Raw genomic sequence first — 14,599 nt, forward strand, 5'->3', positions numbered from 1 at the left:
TCAGAGACCAGCTCGTCCCTGCAACCAGAAAACCAACAACAACCAAGTCAACACACGGCTGCTGTGATTGGACGATGCACCAGATGACTTCATTTACCTCCTTTTCTTTAAATATTAAGGAATAGTGTAAAAATCCTCTTTATTAACTACTTTAGTACTTAAATGTTGGGTTTGGATACACTTGAAGGATATTTTGTCCTTTTCTCTGTTTAATTCTCTTCGTTTTGTCAAAAAAAAAAACATAATTGGACAGAAGAGGTTTACAAAACACAAAAAATACAATTTACTGAATCAGAATTTAACATAAAAAAACAAAACATTTTCTCAAATTATCCAGATAATCACAATGAAAGATTGTCAATAAATATGAAAAACAAAGATCACATCTTCATTTTTAATGGTCAAAGTTACAGTAAAAAAATAAAGAAAAGGGTCGTAAACAGAAACCAGTTTATTAATAATTTGATCCCGAATATGAAAAATGCTCCTGAAACCAGCAGCACAGCAACACATCCTGTAAAACGATAAACTGGTGTCACAAACATAGATTAAATTAAATTAGATCCCTATTTTTCCATAAGGCGGCTCTGTAATATACAACACACAATGATGTAACAATCACGTATAAAATATGTTGGACATATTTGAGCTATCAAAAGTTTTTACTCAACTCTGCTTCCACATGTTCACTGCTGACAAAAATAATTTAAAACAATTTTAAACCACATTATTCTCTATACAAAACGTGGAGACTGGGTACGCACGTATAAATTAAGGACCAATAAAAATGACCACGGCACGCACGGATGTCCCACGGTCCATGAACGCACGCTGGGTGAGCGCTACTGTTGTTTCTACGACTACTGCCACCGTTTGCCCTTCTGCACATCGCCGCCACGGTTGTTATCAGCAGGTATTAACAGTAATAACGGGAAGAAAGCATAAAAAATTAACCAAGGAGGAAACACGAGAACTTTTCTTTTCTGCACATCGCCGTCACGGTTGTTATCAGCAGGTATTAGTAACAGTAATAACGGGAATTAAGCATCAATAATTAACCGAGGAGGAAACACGAGAACCTTTCTTTTCTGGCTCTTGATGGAAAGCGCGACTAGTTTATAAATCTGAGCTTGTGTCCGAACGTAAAAGTTCTGGAAGCACTGAATAAAGTCGAGCGTTTAAAATGCTGACTTTTAACTTGCTGAGGGCGCGTCTCTGGTAATCGGAGTTCCCCTCTGCGTCGAGTGGTCATGTGACAATGGCAAAACCACAGCTGAGTGCAGAGGTGCAGCCGAGCGACGGCCAGTTAAAGATGATATAAATTATATAAATCGCTCCTTATTGGTTTTCCTGACAAAAACATGGAAACTTAGCAGAGCAGAGCAGACAGAAACCCTGAAATACGTCATTCAGAATGAAGAGAAAATAAATAAACGACCTCAACATCGTTCTGTCCAAAGCATCTAACCGGTGGGTTTTGTTTTGGCTGGTCACACGTTCCTGGTGATGTTGCAGGACAGGGACAGCGGCGGCGCGCTGGCGAGGGGGGCTGTGGGGGAGGCAATCTCCGTGGGATACGGCTTCAGGTTCATCTGCTTGTTGTCGTGCAGCTTCCGCACGACGATGCGGCAGAAGTCCTCGTTGTGCCTGTGACAGTGGTCCAGCAGCTGCCGCACCTTGGCCGTGCGCGTTTGCTGGTTCCTCACCAGCTCGTAGTCCTCTCTCATCAGCATGGAGCGGGCCAGCAGGGCGTCCAGGCTCTGGTTCAGGCAGGCCTCCGTCATCTGGGCCACGATCTCCTCGCGCTGCGTTGCAATCCACTCGGCAATGGGGCCTTGGCTGGGGGGGGAGTAGGCGCCTGAAAAGAGATCGTATCATCACCGCTGGAATCGTTGTGCCCGACCGGTGTGCGGTGCCCCACGGGGGCCAACCCTGGGGCTCATTTCGTTCTTCCTGTGCTAACTCTTGCCCCGATTGTTCAGTATGCTACCTTGTTGATGAGGCTGTGGCTTCAGCGGGACATTATCCTGTCTCGTTTCATAGTCGCAGTTGTTCGGACTGGTTTTCATCGGTATGTTCGGGTGCCAGGGACTGTAACCGTTTAGATTGTTGCCAGCACCTATGTCCTTTTCAGATTCGGGGATCCCCAGAGCAGAAGCCACGAGCGATGATGGAAGCCCGTCTGTGTAGGAGGGAGTCGGAGAGTTTATACATTCCGTCGTTATTAAGCTGTCATCTACAGAATGTATTACCATTTGAGGGTAAAGTCAGGGTGAGGGGGCCTGGCAGAGAAATGTCTGAACCAGAGCCTGAGCTGCTTTCCTGCGGGAGAACGCAGTTGTGATGTCACAAAAACAGGCATAAATGTACATCTGGATGCAATAGAATTGTTATGGTCACACTCACACTGACCGGCCCGAGACTGGGCCTCTCCTTCAGCCTGCCGAGTCCTTCTTCTCTCTGCTGACATTCTGACTGCACGGCACAGCAGCCCGATCTCCTCAGCAACTGCAACAGCACAAGACAGCAGGTCTGAATAAGCCAGAGTGCCTGATCACACCGACGCCATCGCCTTCACTATCAGCCCACATCGGCCGGTAGCTCGTTCATCTTCACTGGAAGCTTCACAGAACAAACAGGAAGAAACCTTGAAGAGAACCCATCTCTTAGGCACCCATAATGAGGCCAGGAAATGATCTCGTACCCTTACAAAATCAGCTTCAACTCAACTTTATTGATGCCCTTGGGATGACGCCTTCAGGGAAATTTAAAAATGAATAACGGACTGCTGCTACATCCACGCCAGTGCTACGTAAGAAAATACAGTTCACTTCTAGTCCAAAGAATCTCAGGCAAGGAAGGGCCAGCTGTTCCTGCAACCGTGGCAACAGCCTCATTTCTCGCTTTTAATATGTGACCCGTTTGAGAACTGGTCAAACTGGTCCGAGCGACAACCTCCCCACGTCCACGCAAACATCTCTAACACCGAAAAGAGGAAGCGCGTGAAGCAACATGAAGTCACACGTGAGCCTATTGGTGAGGTCACAATTATTACGTTTTGAAATTAGTCGTGTTTTAGGATGTGGTGACTATTAAAAGGCAGTGGCTAGTGAAGTACAGGGTTAAAGAAAGAAAAGTCACTTCCCCTTTTAAGAGGCAGCGTGATGGAATTCTGTTCATTTTCAGCAGCAGAAAACGACTTCTGCTCTGGGTGAAACGTGACCTCAGCACCGGAACCTGACTCACCTGTGACCTCTTGATCTCCAGCACAGCCTCCAGGAAGTCGATCTCATCATAGGCCCTCACCATGGGCTCCAGCTCCACCAAACACTCTGAAATGACAGTGAAGGCGTCACGACTTAACCGAGTTCAAGGGAAGAGCTTTCAAAATCCTGGCATGAAGTCGACACTTGAACGCGTCGCAACACGTCACCAACTCGTGCTTCAGTTGCGCAACATCCGAGGCAGCAAAAAAAACTGCCGTGTTTCGCAATATAAATGATCACACTTACTGAGGAAGGACGGCCGCTCGTCTGGATTGGACGTCCATCCGGTGGTCATCAGAGAAATGAGGGTGCTCCTACTGGGGATTTCAGCGGGCAGACTGTCCAGGCTGATCTCGGGACGCATCCCGCGCAGCACGCTGAACATGATCTGCATGGGGTTGGTCACCTCTGATGCAGCACACACACAAACACCAGCGTTACTCCAGACGAGCTGAATCCAAACAGAGCAGCGAGCGAGGAGAAAAAAAGAAAAGAAAAGAGAATTACCTTCAAATGGAATCTGCCTGGACAGGACTTCCCACATGATGATGGAAAAGCTGGGTTACCCAAAACACACAAACAGAAAGAAAGAGTTAAGGGGAAGGAGAAGTGACATCATGCTGTCCCGGTTCTCCCCCGCGGAGCCGAGGGACTGTACAACCAGAACTACCAGCTACAGAGAAAAGCCAAAACCTCAGCGCAGCGCCGGGGAGGTCAAGAGTTCTACATCAGTCCTCTCCGGCGGCCGTTGAGACGTGAAACCTGCTCTAGCGGGACTGAAGGGAATGAGGATTTGCTTTCCCTTCGTAAATAGTTTCTCTACCAGCTTTCAGTCCAGTTACCTTTCAGTTACCTTTTTACCATCACTCAAGGAGAACTCAGACATGCTGCGGGTGATACCACATCGCCATCGGCTTTAGAGGCTGAGAATCGACACTCTGAATCACTGTAAAGTGTCACGAGCACCTTTTTATTAGCCTGGGGACGCTCAGCTGACATAACAGAGAGTTTACTTACAACGGTTGTGCAAACCTGTCCGTCAAAGATCTTCTTCAGGCGTCCAGCTGTTTTTCTCAGTCACTGTTTAAAACACATCTCTGGAGCAGCGTCTCACCTGTACATGTCGTGTTTCACGTCTGCCCGATGGTTCTTGGAGGCATCGTATCTCTCCGGGGGCATGTAGATGACGGTTCCCCCCATTTCTGTGGGCTTGGAGCCCGAGCCCTTACTGACAGACAGCTGCCGCCACTTCGAGAGGCCGAAATCTGCGATCTGAACACACAAAATAATAATCAGCAGCCATAATTTGGACTTTTGGACATATTCATGTTCCTAAAGAAGGGGGCAAAGCTCATAAATGGAACATTCAATAAATCCTAATCTCCATATTTGAGCTAAAACAAGAGCTGAATATAAGAGTATGTTTGAGGGGTAAAACCATTTAAATCTATTTATTATTCATGTCCGGTTTGGGACAACAAGCTGTGTAACACATGACAAACAGCAACAGGCTCGTGCCTCCTTCATTTTACAGAGGTGCTCCTTCTTGTTCCTCTACATACCTTTACATGAAATTCCCCATCCAAGAGAATGTTCTGCGTCTTCAGATCATGATGGAGGAGGGGCGGGTTCATGTTGTGGAGAAAATTAACCCCCAGGGAAATCTCATACAGAATCCTGAGTCGCAAAGGCCAGCCGAGACTCGGGTAGACGTCTTTCTGCAGGAGGGGGGTGAAGGGAGAGTTTGGGAGTATTAACAACAACCTGGTCATTGTGTGCGGTGCGTTTACTTAAGGCTAGAGGCAGGGCACATACTGGGGCTTGTGTAGACACAAGACATGTACGGTAATCCCCGAACCAAAGACAAGGGGGGAATTCCCCTGATCTACGCTGCTAGAAAAAGGAGAAATAAATACTCCTGCTGATTACACTGGAATTCATGTCTCCAGTGACATCATCCCTCACTACCCTGGGCAGGTTAATGTCCTGCACGTGTCTCGCTGAACTCTTGAGCGGCGCAGCTTTTCCTTCCAACTCCGCTAAAGTTTCTCCGCTCGCTGTCATCATCGTTCGAACGATTTCAGTTTCGCTTTCCGCCCGACTGCACAAGCGGTGACGCAGCAGCAATATGTGCAAAGACGAGATCTGCAGGCTGTTTCAACACAGCAACAACACCTGTCACTCAGACGCTTCCTTTGGTTGAGCTTCGCACGTTACGGTTCAAATGGCGGGACAAAGTCAGAGGAAGCGCACGGGGCTTCCGCATGTAGCTACCTGGTGGAGCAGCAGGTCGAGGGAGCCATTGCTCATGTATTCTGTGACTATGCAGAAGAACTCGGGTTCGTTGCAGATGCCCAAGATCTGGATGATGTGGTTGAATCTGGCTTTGTGGAGCACCTCTGCCTCCTTCAGCAGACAGTTCCTCTCTCTGAAACGCAGACGGTTGGCAAGAGATCGGTTTCAACTGTGGCACATATGCAAAAACCATCAGTTTCACACTGTAGCTTCTGCAATTTGGAAACAATGGCACAAGAAAGGAATGCGCACAGGGAACTGTCATTCACAGCACTCACACCATCAATCATCGACAACAGGACTCATGGCGCCTCCTCGGCTGTATTTCTGCACTTAATGTGTCTCTGCATCTTCAAAATATGACGACACTTTTCAGGTTCCAGCCATCGATGACGCACATCTGGAGTCTGTCTTCATCTCACTTTGTCGGCTTAGATGCTCCTCCACACGGCATTCATCGCTTATCTTTGTGTCAGAACGTGGCTCGTCCCGTGTATCAGGTGTCACCAGCGCCGTCATTGACTGGTCTTCAGTTAGCGTGCCTCACATAACACACCCTTGACTGCTGATGTAGGACACAGATGTGCTCCTGTGCCAAAAGACCCAACACCAAACCTACATCTAACTATGCATATACATTCTGAGAAACAAATGGTTGCTCTGTACACCATAATATTACTATTATTATCATCACGGCTTTATCATGCGTATATACTGTAGATATAGGCATGTGTGTACTATTTGCATCTATTGCGTCTCTGTTAGTCGTACTGGCAAAAGTGTCTTCTAAAGACTAATACCCTTGCATTTGGGTCGTACAGGTCAACAAGTTTCCATATTTTCCTGCATATAGGTGCACGACGCTACTATAGTACTTTATGTTGCTCAAAGGGGGAGTAGGTCCTACTGTGGTGTCGACGCCAATTACCTTTCTCCGACGGGGCTGTCGAGTTTCAGACACTTGATGGCCACGGTGGTCCTCCAGTCGGAGTGCTGTGCCTTAAACACGGTGCCGAAGCCCCCTCTGCTCAGGTAGTACAGGTCTGTCAGCTTCTGGTAGGGAATCACCGGCAGGTTGCTGGTCAGGTTGCAAATGTTCACGCAGCCCATAGCCGCGGACGGCTCCATATCGGTTAATGAGCGCTTACGGGAAGTCTCTGGGGATTTATTCCTTCGGTTCACCAAGTGAAAGAGGAAGTGCCCTTTTCTGTAAACGCAGGGAGGAGCACGCGTCACACGCTGCTAGCAAGCTAAGCTACTGTTAATGTAGCACTGGCGACCGGCTGAAAAGTGCGATACAGAGTTACTGTACGCTCAATCGACGTCGCTTATTAATAAAAAATGTTCCATTAACACTACATTCCTTCCCGTTTATTCTAACCAGATGTCACGGGTCCCAGCGCCTGCTTTATAGCAGGTGGTTTGTTGTTGCTAGGACGACACACTTCCGGGTTTGTGAGACGTTCAAAGTCATGGGACTAAAATAAAAACCTAATGTATTTGGCGATGGGCCGGAATTTGCAAATATTTGATTCTTTAAAGTTTTACACGTCTATCTCTGATATACATACTGGGCGATGGCGGTGGTCAGGCCACAGCGATTGATTGTCATTACACCGTGATCTTAGCGCGTTCTCCAGTTTTCAACTTCCTGAACTAGTTTCCCTTTCAACACATACGAAGACCCCGAACATACTCTTTTTTTATACTCCCAGGAATTTCCCAAAAGTGGGATTTTCCCAATTTAAAAACACATTGTTTAAACTTATAAATATCCTATATCAAATGTTCCTAAACGTCAAATGCTGCACTGAACTCTTTATAATGTAAGGAAATTAATAACATCTAATTTGTGGGTGTTATCTAAAGAAGCAGTTATGAAAACAAACATTACTATATATTTTATTCCGAGTTGAGGTTGGGTAGAAAACTTTACAGGTTTCACAGATGGTTAACTTATACTGGGTATCAAAAGCCCCCTGGCTTGGGCCCCTTGAGGATCAAGGGATTACAGCGTCACTGGAATTCAGCCCGTATCAGCGACATGATTATTGGGGTGTATTTTCGCATCTGTCGCAGTTCGTGTTTTTTGACATTTTGACAGAAATACACATTTGCATTTTACTGTATTGTACATTTGTGGTGAAGTTTTCTATGAAGAAAACAAACTCAAAATCAAAATAGACTAGAAGAAAATAGAATAGAATCATAATACATATGAAAGGACATGGCTGCCTTCCACATGATAAATTGAAGCCAATAGCAGTGAGTTCTCAAGCCATCTCCCACATTATAAAAAGTGTGTGATTGTCTTGTAAAACATACCTTCAGTTTTTGATGAATCATCAAGATTGACAGACTCTGGAGTAGGTTAACTTTGAACTGGTTCATGTGGGCTGCTACACTGTATGTTCCAGTGTTGTATAAATGTTTAAAACTACTCAGACTTCACAAGGAGCACAATGACTACCTCATATGTTCCTGTGCCGTTCCCTACATGGAGCTGCAGGATTGGTACCAGGATGAAGTCCAATATTCCACTGGTGAGAGGAGCTGGACTTGTGAAAAGTGCAGGTCAGATCCCAGCAAATGACAGTAGGAGAACCAGAGGAGGTGTGCAGGATAGTACAACTACACTGGTGGAGAGTGAAGGCAGCGTTGGCCATAGCTGGACAGAGACACCACTTACCCTGAACCTGGTCGGCTATGAGATTCTGGAGAAGAGGTCAAAATTCACGGTATCGTTTTAGAATTATTTTTTATTTTCTGATTTCTTTATCATATCACTGATACACTTTGTAATTAAAGGCATGTTCGCCAGATTTTCAGGCTGAATGTCTCAGCCCAAACCTCAGTAACGTAATGTTTATGTCACACATAATTATGCGGAATTGTTGCATAATTTTGTACTGTTGCTGAGTTTTGACTTTTGGATTGTTTTACGAGTCCATGGAGAAGTCTGAAAAGTCTCTAAAGTGAAACCTTTATAATGTGTTTTTGGAGGTTTGTTTTTAAAGTGTTTTTGGAGGTTTGTTTTTAAAGTGTAGTTGATTAATGTAGGGTTTGCTCAAGGTTTCTGCTTTCCAACTGTTTTTTTCCTCAACGTGCTTCATCACCCCCTCCCCCCCGATTTATTGCTACAAGATTTTTGTTTGGTGTAAAATGGTTCTAAAACGCAATAATTCAATTAATATGGTGGGTCTTTACTTGGTGCCTGTCCTGTAGGTTTATAAGATTCTGGTAAAGGGGCATCAGAGTGACAGCTGGTTGATCTTCAGGAGATACAGCGACTTCTATAGACTCAGAAACGAGGTGAGATTAAAATAAATAAGGATTAAAATATGTGAATAGTGACAAGAACAATACATAAAGAGTTCTGTGTACGCAGTGCGTTCTTGATGTTTAATCATCATCAGAGCCTTTTAACCCTTCTCTTCCATGCTTGGCTGCAGCTCAAAAGGTTGTTCCCTAGCTTTGGCGTGACACTGCCTCCTAAACGTTTTATCAGAGATAACTACGAGAAGAGGTTTCTGGACGGGAGGCGGCTCGGGCTGCAGACTTTCCTGCAGAACCTGACATTGAACAAGGACATCGTCAGCAGGTGCGTGTCGCGGCGACAAGAACGTCCTCCTGCTGTTTATGAATTTGACCCTCATTTCCTTCCCAGTGAAGCTGTCAAAAACTTTCTGTGTGTGGTCGGTCGGCTGAGTCCCTTTGACAGTCTGGAGGACAGCAGGGTGAGCCTGCCTTCACAAAATAGGGCTTCAAGGCCTTAATAATCCTGTCAGGTGAGCTGATAAATGTTAATTACAGGCAGTTTGTGAGACTCTGGAGAAGAATAATCATCATCTTCGAATGGAACTGCTGGAGAACCAAAGAGAAATTGATACACTGAAAAGAATTCTGGAGGAGAAGGAAAACTATATCAGCTTCCTGGTGAAGAAATTCAGGTAAAGTCAAGTCTTTTGCGACAAAAGAAAAAAACAAACCGTTTTTGTCTTCCATATTAAATGTAACAATTTCTTTTGAAACAGACAGTCTTGCCCAGACACAACAAGGAAGTTTCACACATGTGAAAGGACCTAAGCACACACATGTGATTTTTTTGGACCTCTATAAAATATCATTCTAAAAATAATACAAATTTCTCCTTGCTCTTTATGACATTAAAGAATTTAATAATCTTTTATCTACTGTATGTATAACTGTAATTTGTTATAATCTGCATTAGAATAAGATATAAGAAAACCAGCTGCAGCCCATGCAGCTGTAGTTAGGTTCCTCCATAGGAGATGGAGCGCCCCCTGCTGTTCACCAACGGTGAACAGCCTGATTTAACATCAGCAAAACTGCTGATGTTAAATCAGGCCTGATCTCTCTATTTCGCGGAGCTCAGGCCTGAATATACCTCAAAAAATGAAGGAAATGATCCATTAAGTAGTTGGCAGACAAAGTCTGAAACTTTGAATAATGAGAACAACCATGTTCTAACATCTTTATCACATGTGGACTTCTGCTGGAATTAAATGATAATGATGCATTTAGCATGCATTAACATTAAATCCTGGGTATTAGATAAATCAGTAAAGAAACATTGAAAAAGCGTATAAAACAATTGCTAAAGGGGCTAGAGTCCAGAAACTGTCTGTCATCTTGGTAACATCTGAAAGCAATAAACTGACATTATTTTGCATCTTTTATCATCATTATTTTGCATCTTTTTGCAACTTTCATCTCCAATAGCTGGAAGCAATGATTTATGGACTATATCTCCACAGGGGTCTATGACCAAAAGAATAAGAGATAAGGATAAAGATAAAGAATATGTTCTTCATGCAACAGATGCTAATGCTGATTTTGTATCACTTTACCCATATTTTAAAACATCTTACTGGTGCATGTGTTTTTCATAACTAAGCACACATTTAGACCACTTGGACTGACCCAGCAGGAGACCTTGAGGTTCACCCAACACCCAGTCACCATACAATAAATGATTCTGGGTTCAAATCCCCACTGACTTCTGTAGGAGTGCCACAACATTTAGATATGGCAGAAATGACATGTGGGTCAAGCTCTGCCCCCGATGCCTACAGTCTACATGTCCTATCCTATGCCATGCTTTCCAACTTCAAAGTCCACGTGAGTCTGATTAAGAGGCTGATATCAATCATATGGAAGTTTGAGGTGAATATGAAGCACACCTGGTAGAGTTTATTCCATAGTTCTGTGCACAATTATCATTCCAAAACCATAAAATACGAAAACACTGTCTGAATCTATCAAGGGTGATGTGAGCGTTAACAAGCTAGTCCATTTGCACATTTGTTGTCATCAAACCACCACAAAGACTCACTGCGCTTACATGACACTCCATTCGTCAGTAATCGAATTATTTCCTCAATCGGACAATTCAAGTGCACATAAATGCTTTAGTCGGACTAATATCGATGCTCTCCGATTGACTAAGACATGCAGATAGTCCCACGGGAAATCGAATTACTCGGACGTGTATACCCCTTAATCGGAGTTCAACTAGACGACGCATGTGCGCATGCTGTAAAACCTGGGAAGAAATATATTCAAGAAATCTCTCTTTCTTCTCGTCTGCATTTTAAAATCAATATGTCAACGACGGATAGGGCGCATCGTATCCGCAAATAAGTAAAGTGTACATTACGCATAGCTGTACGAATATCCATATTAATTTTTTTTGTCGTTCAAAATGCCGATCTGCCACCTGATTCTATTACTTGACACAATAGCTCAACCGGAAAGGGGCTATATTAACCCACTGAAAAGACGCACATCGCCACCTAGTGTTGGATAGGAGGACCCTGTCAGTTAACCGACTTTCTCGGTTGCATGTAAACGGCCAAGGACTGAATTGACGAGGCGCCGACCGACCACACATAGGAAGTCGATCTTAAACAGTGCATGTACACGTCCTAAATGTGAACATCACAGTTACATTTGATGCCAGCTGCTGAAAGTTAAACTAAAATGTGAAGACTTTAAAGGAATTCCAGACTAAAAGTCTGATCAAAGAGGCAACCTTACAGATGTGGCGTACATGTAATTTATGCTTAAATGTTAGCATTGCCGTCATATGTTGTTAGCTTCTTCTTCTCTCAGCTTATTTTTAAAAAAAAAAAAAAAATCTTCTACAGACAGAAGTTGATGCAGGATTGGAACAGAAGAAGGAACCAAAACTAATGAGGCTCAGGTAGATGGCCTCAAGGGTGAAGCGCACGTCAGAGGACCAGGCAAAAATAACCAGATCAAAGGGAGATCTGTAAGCTAATTTAGACATTAAAGAAAAGAAAACCAACAATAAACAACATAAATAATCCCATCATGTCAAGCTCTGTCATGTAATCCAGATACCATGCCTGGGTTTGACCTGTGGAAAAAAGTGCATGACTAGTTTTAATCAGGTTGGAGGTCACACATGCGCTCAGTGGGGTTAAAAACATGCAGAGGTTAGCTCTTTACATGGCAACAAAAACTCTCATATTCACTGGCTTCAAAGAGAAACATGACCGGCTTTGTCAGAAGACGGAAACGTGTTTGTCAGATGTAACATGTGCATGGAGATCCAAAGGCCTCCTCTGCACTCCTGAAACACACCACCATCGGACCCTCTGCAGCCACAGACGAATGTGGATTTTAACTGAGCACCAAATAAATTAAGCTTGTAAATGACCAATCAATCAAATAGTAATATTACTACCTGACACTCTCACAGGGACCTTCATTTGTTTCATAAACACCTAAGAGAGAACTTTTCTAATCGAAACTTTGGTTTTCCAGATATAGAAAAGGCTAAATTGAACATTTCAAGAGCCTCACTGGTTTTAACTGGTCTAGGTTTTGGAGCATATGGATATGGCCGATTTCCCCGGATCTGCAGAGTATTACCATCACTCTGAGGACGTTCACAGGACTGAACTTCATTTTGACAGATGGGAGGATTAACCAGCAAGATAAATGAAGAACAAGGAAGGGTGACAGGTGAGATAACAAAGGGTGACACTGGGAGAACCCAGAGCTATAAACTACAATAATGCGCTAAAAAACTATCAATAGAAAAGGAAATAAAATCTGTTGCTGTTTAAAGGACACAAGAGCAAAGAAACGCACGACTGGGGAACGACTGTGTACAGCAATACACACAAAACAACAAAAAGGAAAATGTACTCTATTTTTTAAAGGTTAATTCAATTATAGACAGTATCAGACTGATTGCAGCCCTAAGGAGTCACATAAACAACAGCATTAGTTAAATTTGTTTGAAGAAGTTTGATGGAGAGATTCGACAAACAAGCGGCATACTCGCTGAATCCAAATGAATCCAGAAGTCTCCATTTCCAGAATTTAGACGTCTGCTTGAAGTCAGGCCTGTTGAACTCTCTGATACTCCCCAGCTTCCCGTTGGGTTTGGAAGGAGCACAGATTTTTCCTCTGGCTTAATCGTGAGTGTCAGAATAAATCTGTTTTTACTCACCATCAGAGGGAGCAGCCTTGCACGGGTCAGCGGCAATATGGTCTCTTGCAGTTAGGTCACCTTCAGTCCATCGTTGGGGTTTGTTGCCACATGCCGTCACTTCCTGCTCTGCGTGATCCTTCTGATCGCTTTGATCTGCCAGACGGGCTCTCCGTGTAATCACCTCACGTCGGTTTTTGGCCTTAAAGTTTGACCATAGAGCAAAGAGTTTAGAGTTTCTCTAAACTGTACAGATTGTTTGACAGTCACAGAAGTTGATGTTCTATAACCTGCTTCATCACTGTAATTCACGCTCATCCGCCTCTTCACCTGTTACCCCCCCCCCCCCCCCTTTATCATGTCCTTGTGTTGTTTCTGGGATGGCATAAACTTGCATGCGATTGCTTTCTTCCTCTTTGTGCCAGATGGGACAACATCAACAAGAGGCTGTGCAACATCAACATGTTGCTTTCATGACAACTGCTGATTGCTGCCAGACTGTGTTAGAGACAAATCTGGTGGATTTATGACAGAAGATGAGCTAAAGTTGTCATTTTCACCGAATCCCCGTCAAATCTGTAGCCTCATCGAATTGTAGTTCCGACTTGGATTTTCTCAACTCAATAAAAGTTTGGCACGTTCACATTTCCTACTGATCTGTTTGATCAGATTGATCAAAAAGGAAAGACTATAATCAAAGAATTAATAGCTAAAGGCAAGAATAAAGGCCAGAAAACACTATTTCCAGTAACCCCTCTTGACACAAATGTCAGATGACAGGTTTAAAATGTCTCTTTTAAAAGCTATGAAAGGGAAGCAGGAGCTGTGACAGAGACACAAAGAACCAATGTGGGTGCTTTGATGATGAAAGAGTGGAACTGGTGGAGAAGTAAACACACACAGCAAGACCATCAGACGGGAGACGATATATCCAAATAACGAAAAAAGAGGCCAGAACATTGAACTCTGATGTAAAAGACACGGAAAGGAAAAACAGAAGGATGGAAAATGGGAAGAGGCAAAGCAACAAGTGAAGAGTTTATACAACAGAGACCCAGGAGTAAAGTAGCAAATTACAGTTAACAGACCATCTGTGTCACAACAGTCATTTCACAAGGGCGTGTCCGTATGAGGGCAGTCAGACGCTAATTTGATCACAGATTTACAGTCGCGGGCTGAAGACACCTTTGCTTGGACGGATCCTGTCCATTCCTGACATACCTGGGAAACTGGAGCAGCCTAATGAAGCTCAGCGGTACCTTTATTGATTATGCCTCTGCTTTTGTTTGCATATGGAACTGTCCCGAAAGGCCTGTTTGTTTCCCTCGCTGGCAGCTATGCAGACGTCTGGAAACGGGCAGGACCAAATCTGTTTTGGATGCCCACTCAAACTGACAAGTCCAGTTACTTTCTCCTGGCTTGACATAGTTTGGGCATGACGAATTATTCTGCTCAGGCCTGGACAGTTTCTTTCCTGGGGCGATCTGTATGTCACACCAGCAGCAACCTGCTCAACAACAAATATTAACAAATTCAGTTTTTGTGCAGCTTA

General features: G+C 44.0%; 2 protein-coding genes across 3 annotated transcripts; one reads left to right on the forward strand and one right to left on the reverse strand.

Moving 5' to 3' along the window:
* Positions 1-380: 380 nt before the first annotated feature.
* LOC130538819 (receptor-interacting serine/threonine-protein kinase 2-like) lies at positions 381-7,003 on the reverse strand. 2 transcript variants are annotated; one of them, XM_057056741.1, is made up of 12 exons: positions 6,490-6,630; positions 5,840-6,150; positions 5,541-5,694; positions 4,829-4,984; positions 4,381-4,538; positions 3,774-3,823; positions 3,513-3,674; positions 3,247-3,332; positions 2,407-2,508; positions 2,253-2,322; positions 1,991-2,182; positions 381-1,858 (listed from the first exon to the last, which is right to left on the reverse strand). In XM_057056741.1, the coding sequence occupies exons 2-12, from the start codon at positions 5,842-5,844 to the stop codon at positions 1,491-1,493; spliced, it is 1,503 nt and encodes a 500-aa protein (XP_056912721.1). In that variant the 5' UTR covers positions 5,845-6,150; positions 6,490-6,630; the 3' UTR covers positions 381-1,490. The 2 variants fall into 2 exon arrangements, with proteins under 2 accessions (XP_056912721.1, XP_056912720.1); XM_057056740.1 differs by lacking the exon at positions 5,840-6,150 and having other exon boundaries at positions 6,490-7,003.
* A 923-nt stretch (positions 7,004-7,926) lies between these two features.
* On the forward strand, positions 7,927-9,723 carry LOC130539395 (sorting nexin-16-like). The gene is made up of 6 exons (XM_057057707.1): positions 7,927-8,299; positions 8,796-8,873; positions 9,014-9,162; positions 9,229-9,298; positions 9,375-9,511; positions 9,596-9,723. Exons 1-6 carry the CDS (start codon positions 8,024-8,026, stop codon positions 9,645-9,647), a joined length of 762 nt encoding a protein of 253 aa, XP_056913687.1. The 5' UTR covers positions 7,927-8,023; the 3' UTR covers positions 9,648-9,723.
* Positions 9,724-14,599: the final 4,876 nt, after the last annotated feature.

This window comes from Takifugu flavidus, chromosome 15, assembly GCF_003711565.1.
Source record: "Takifugu flavidus isolate HTHZ2018 chromosome 15, ASM371156v2, whole genome shotgun sequence".
Classification (NCBI taxonomy): domain Eukaryota; kingdom Metazoa; phylum Chordata; class Actinopteri; order Tetraodontiformes; family Tetraodontidae; genus Takifugu; species Takifugu flavidus.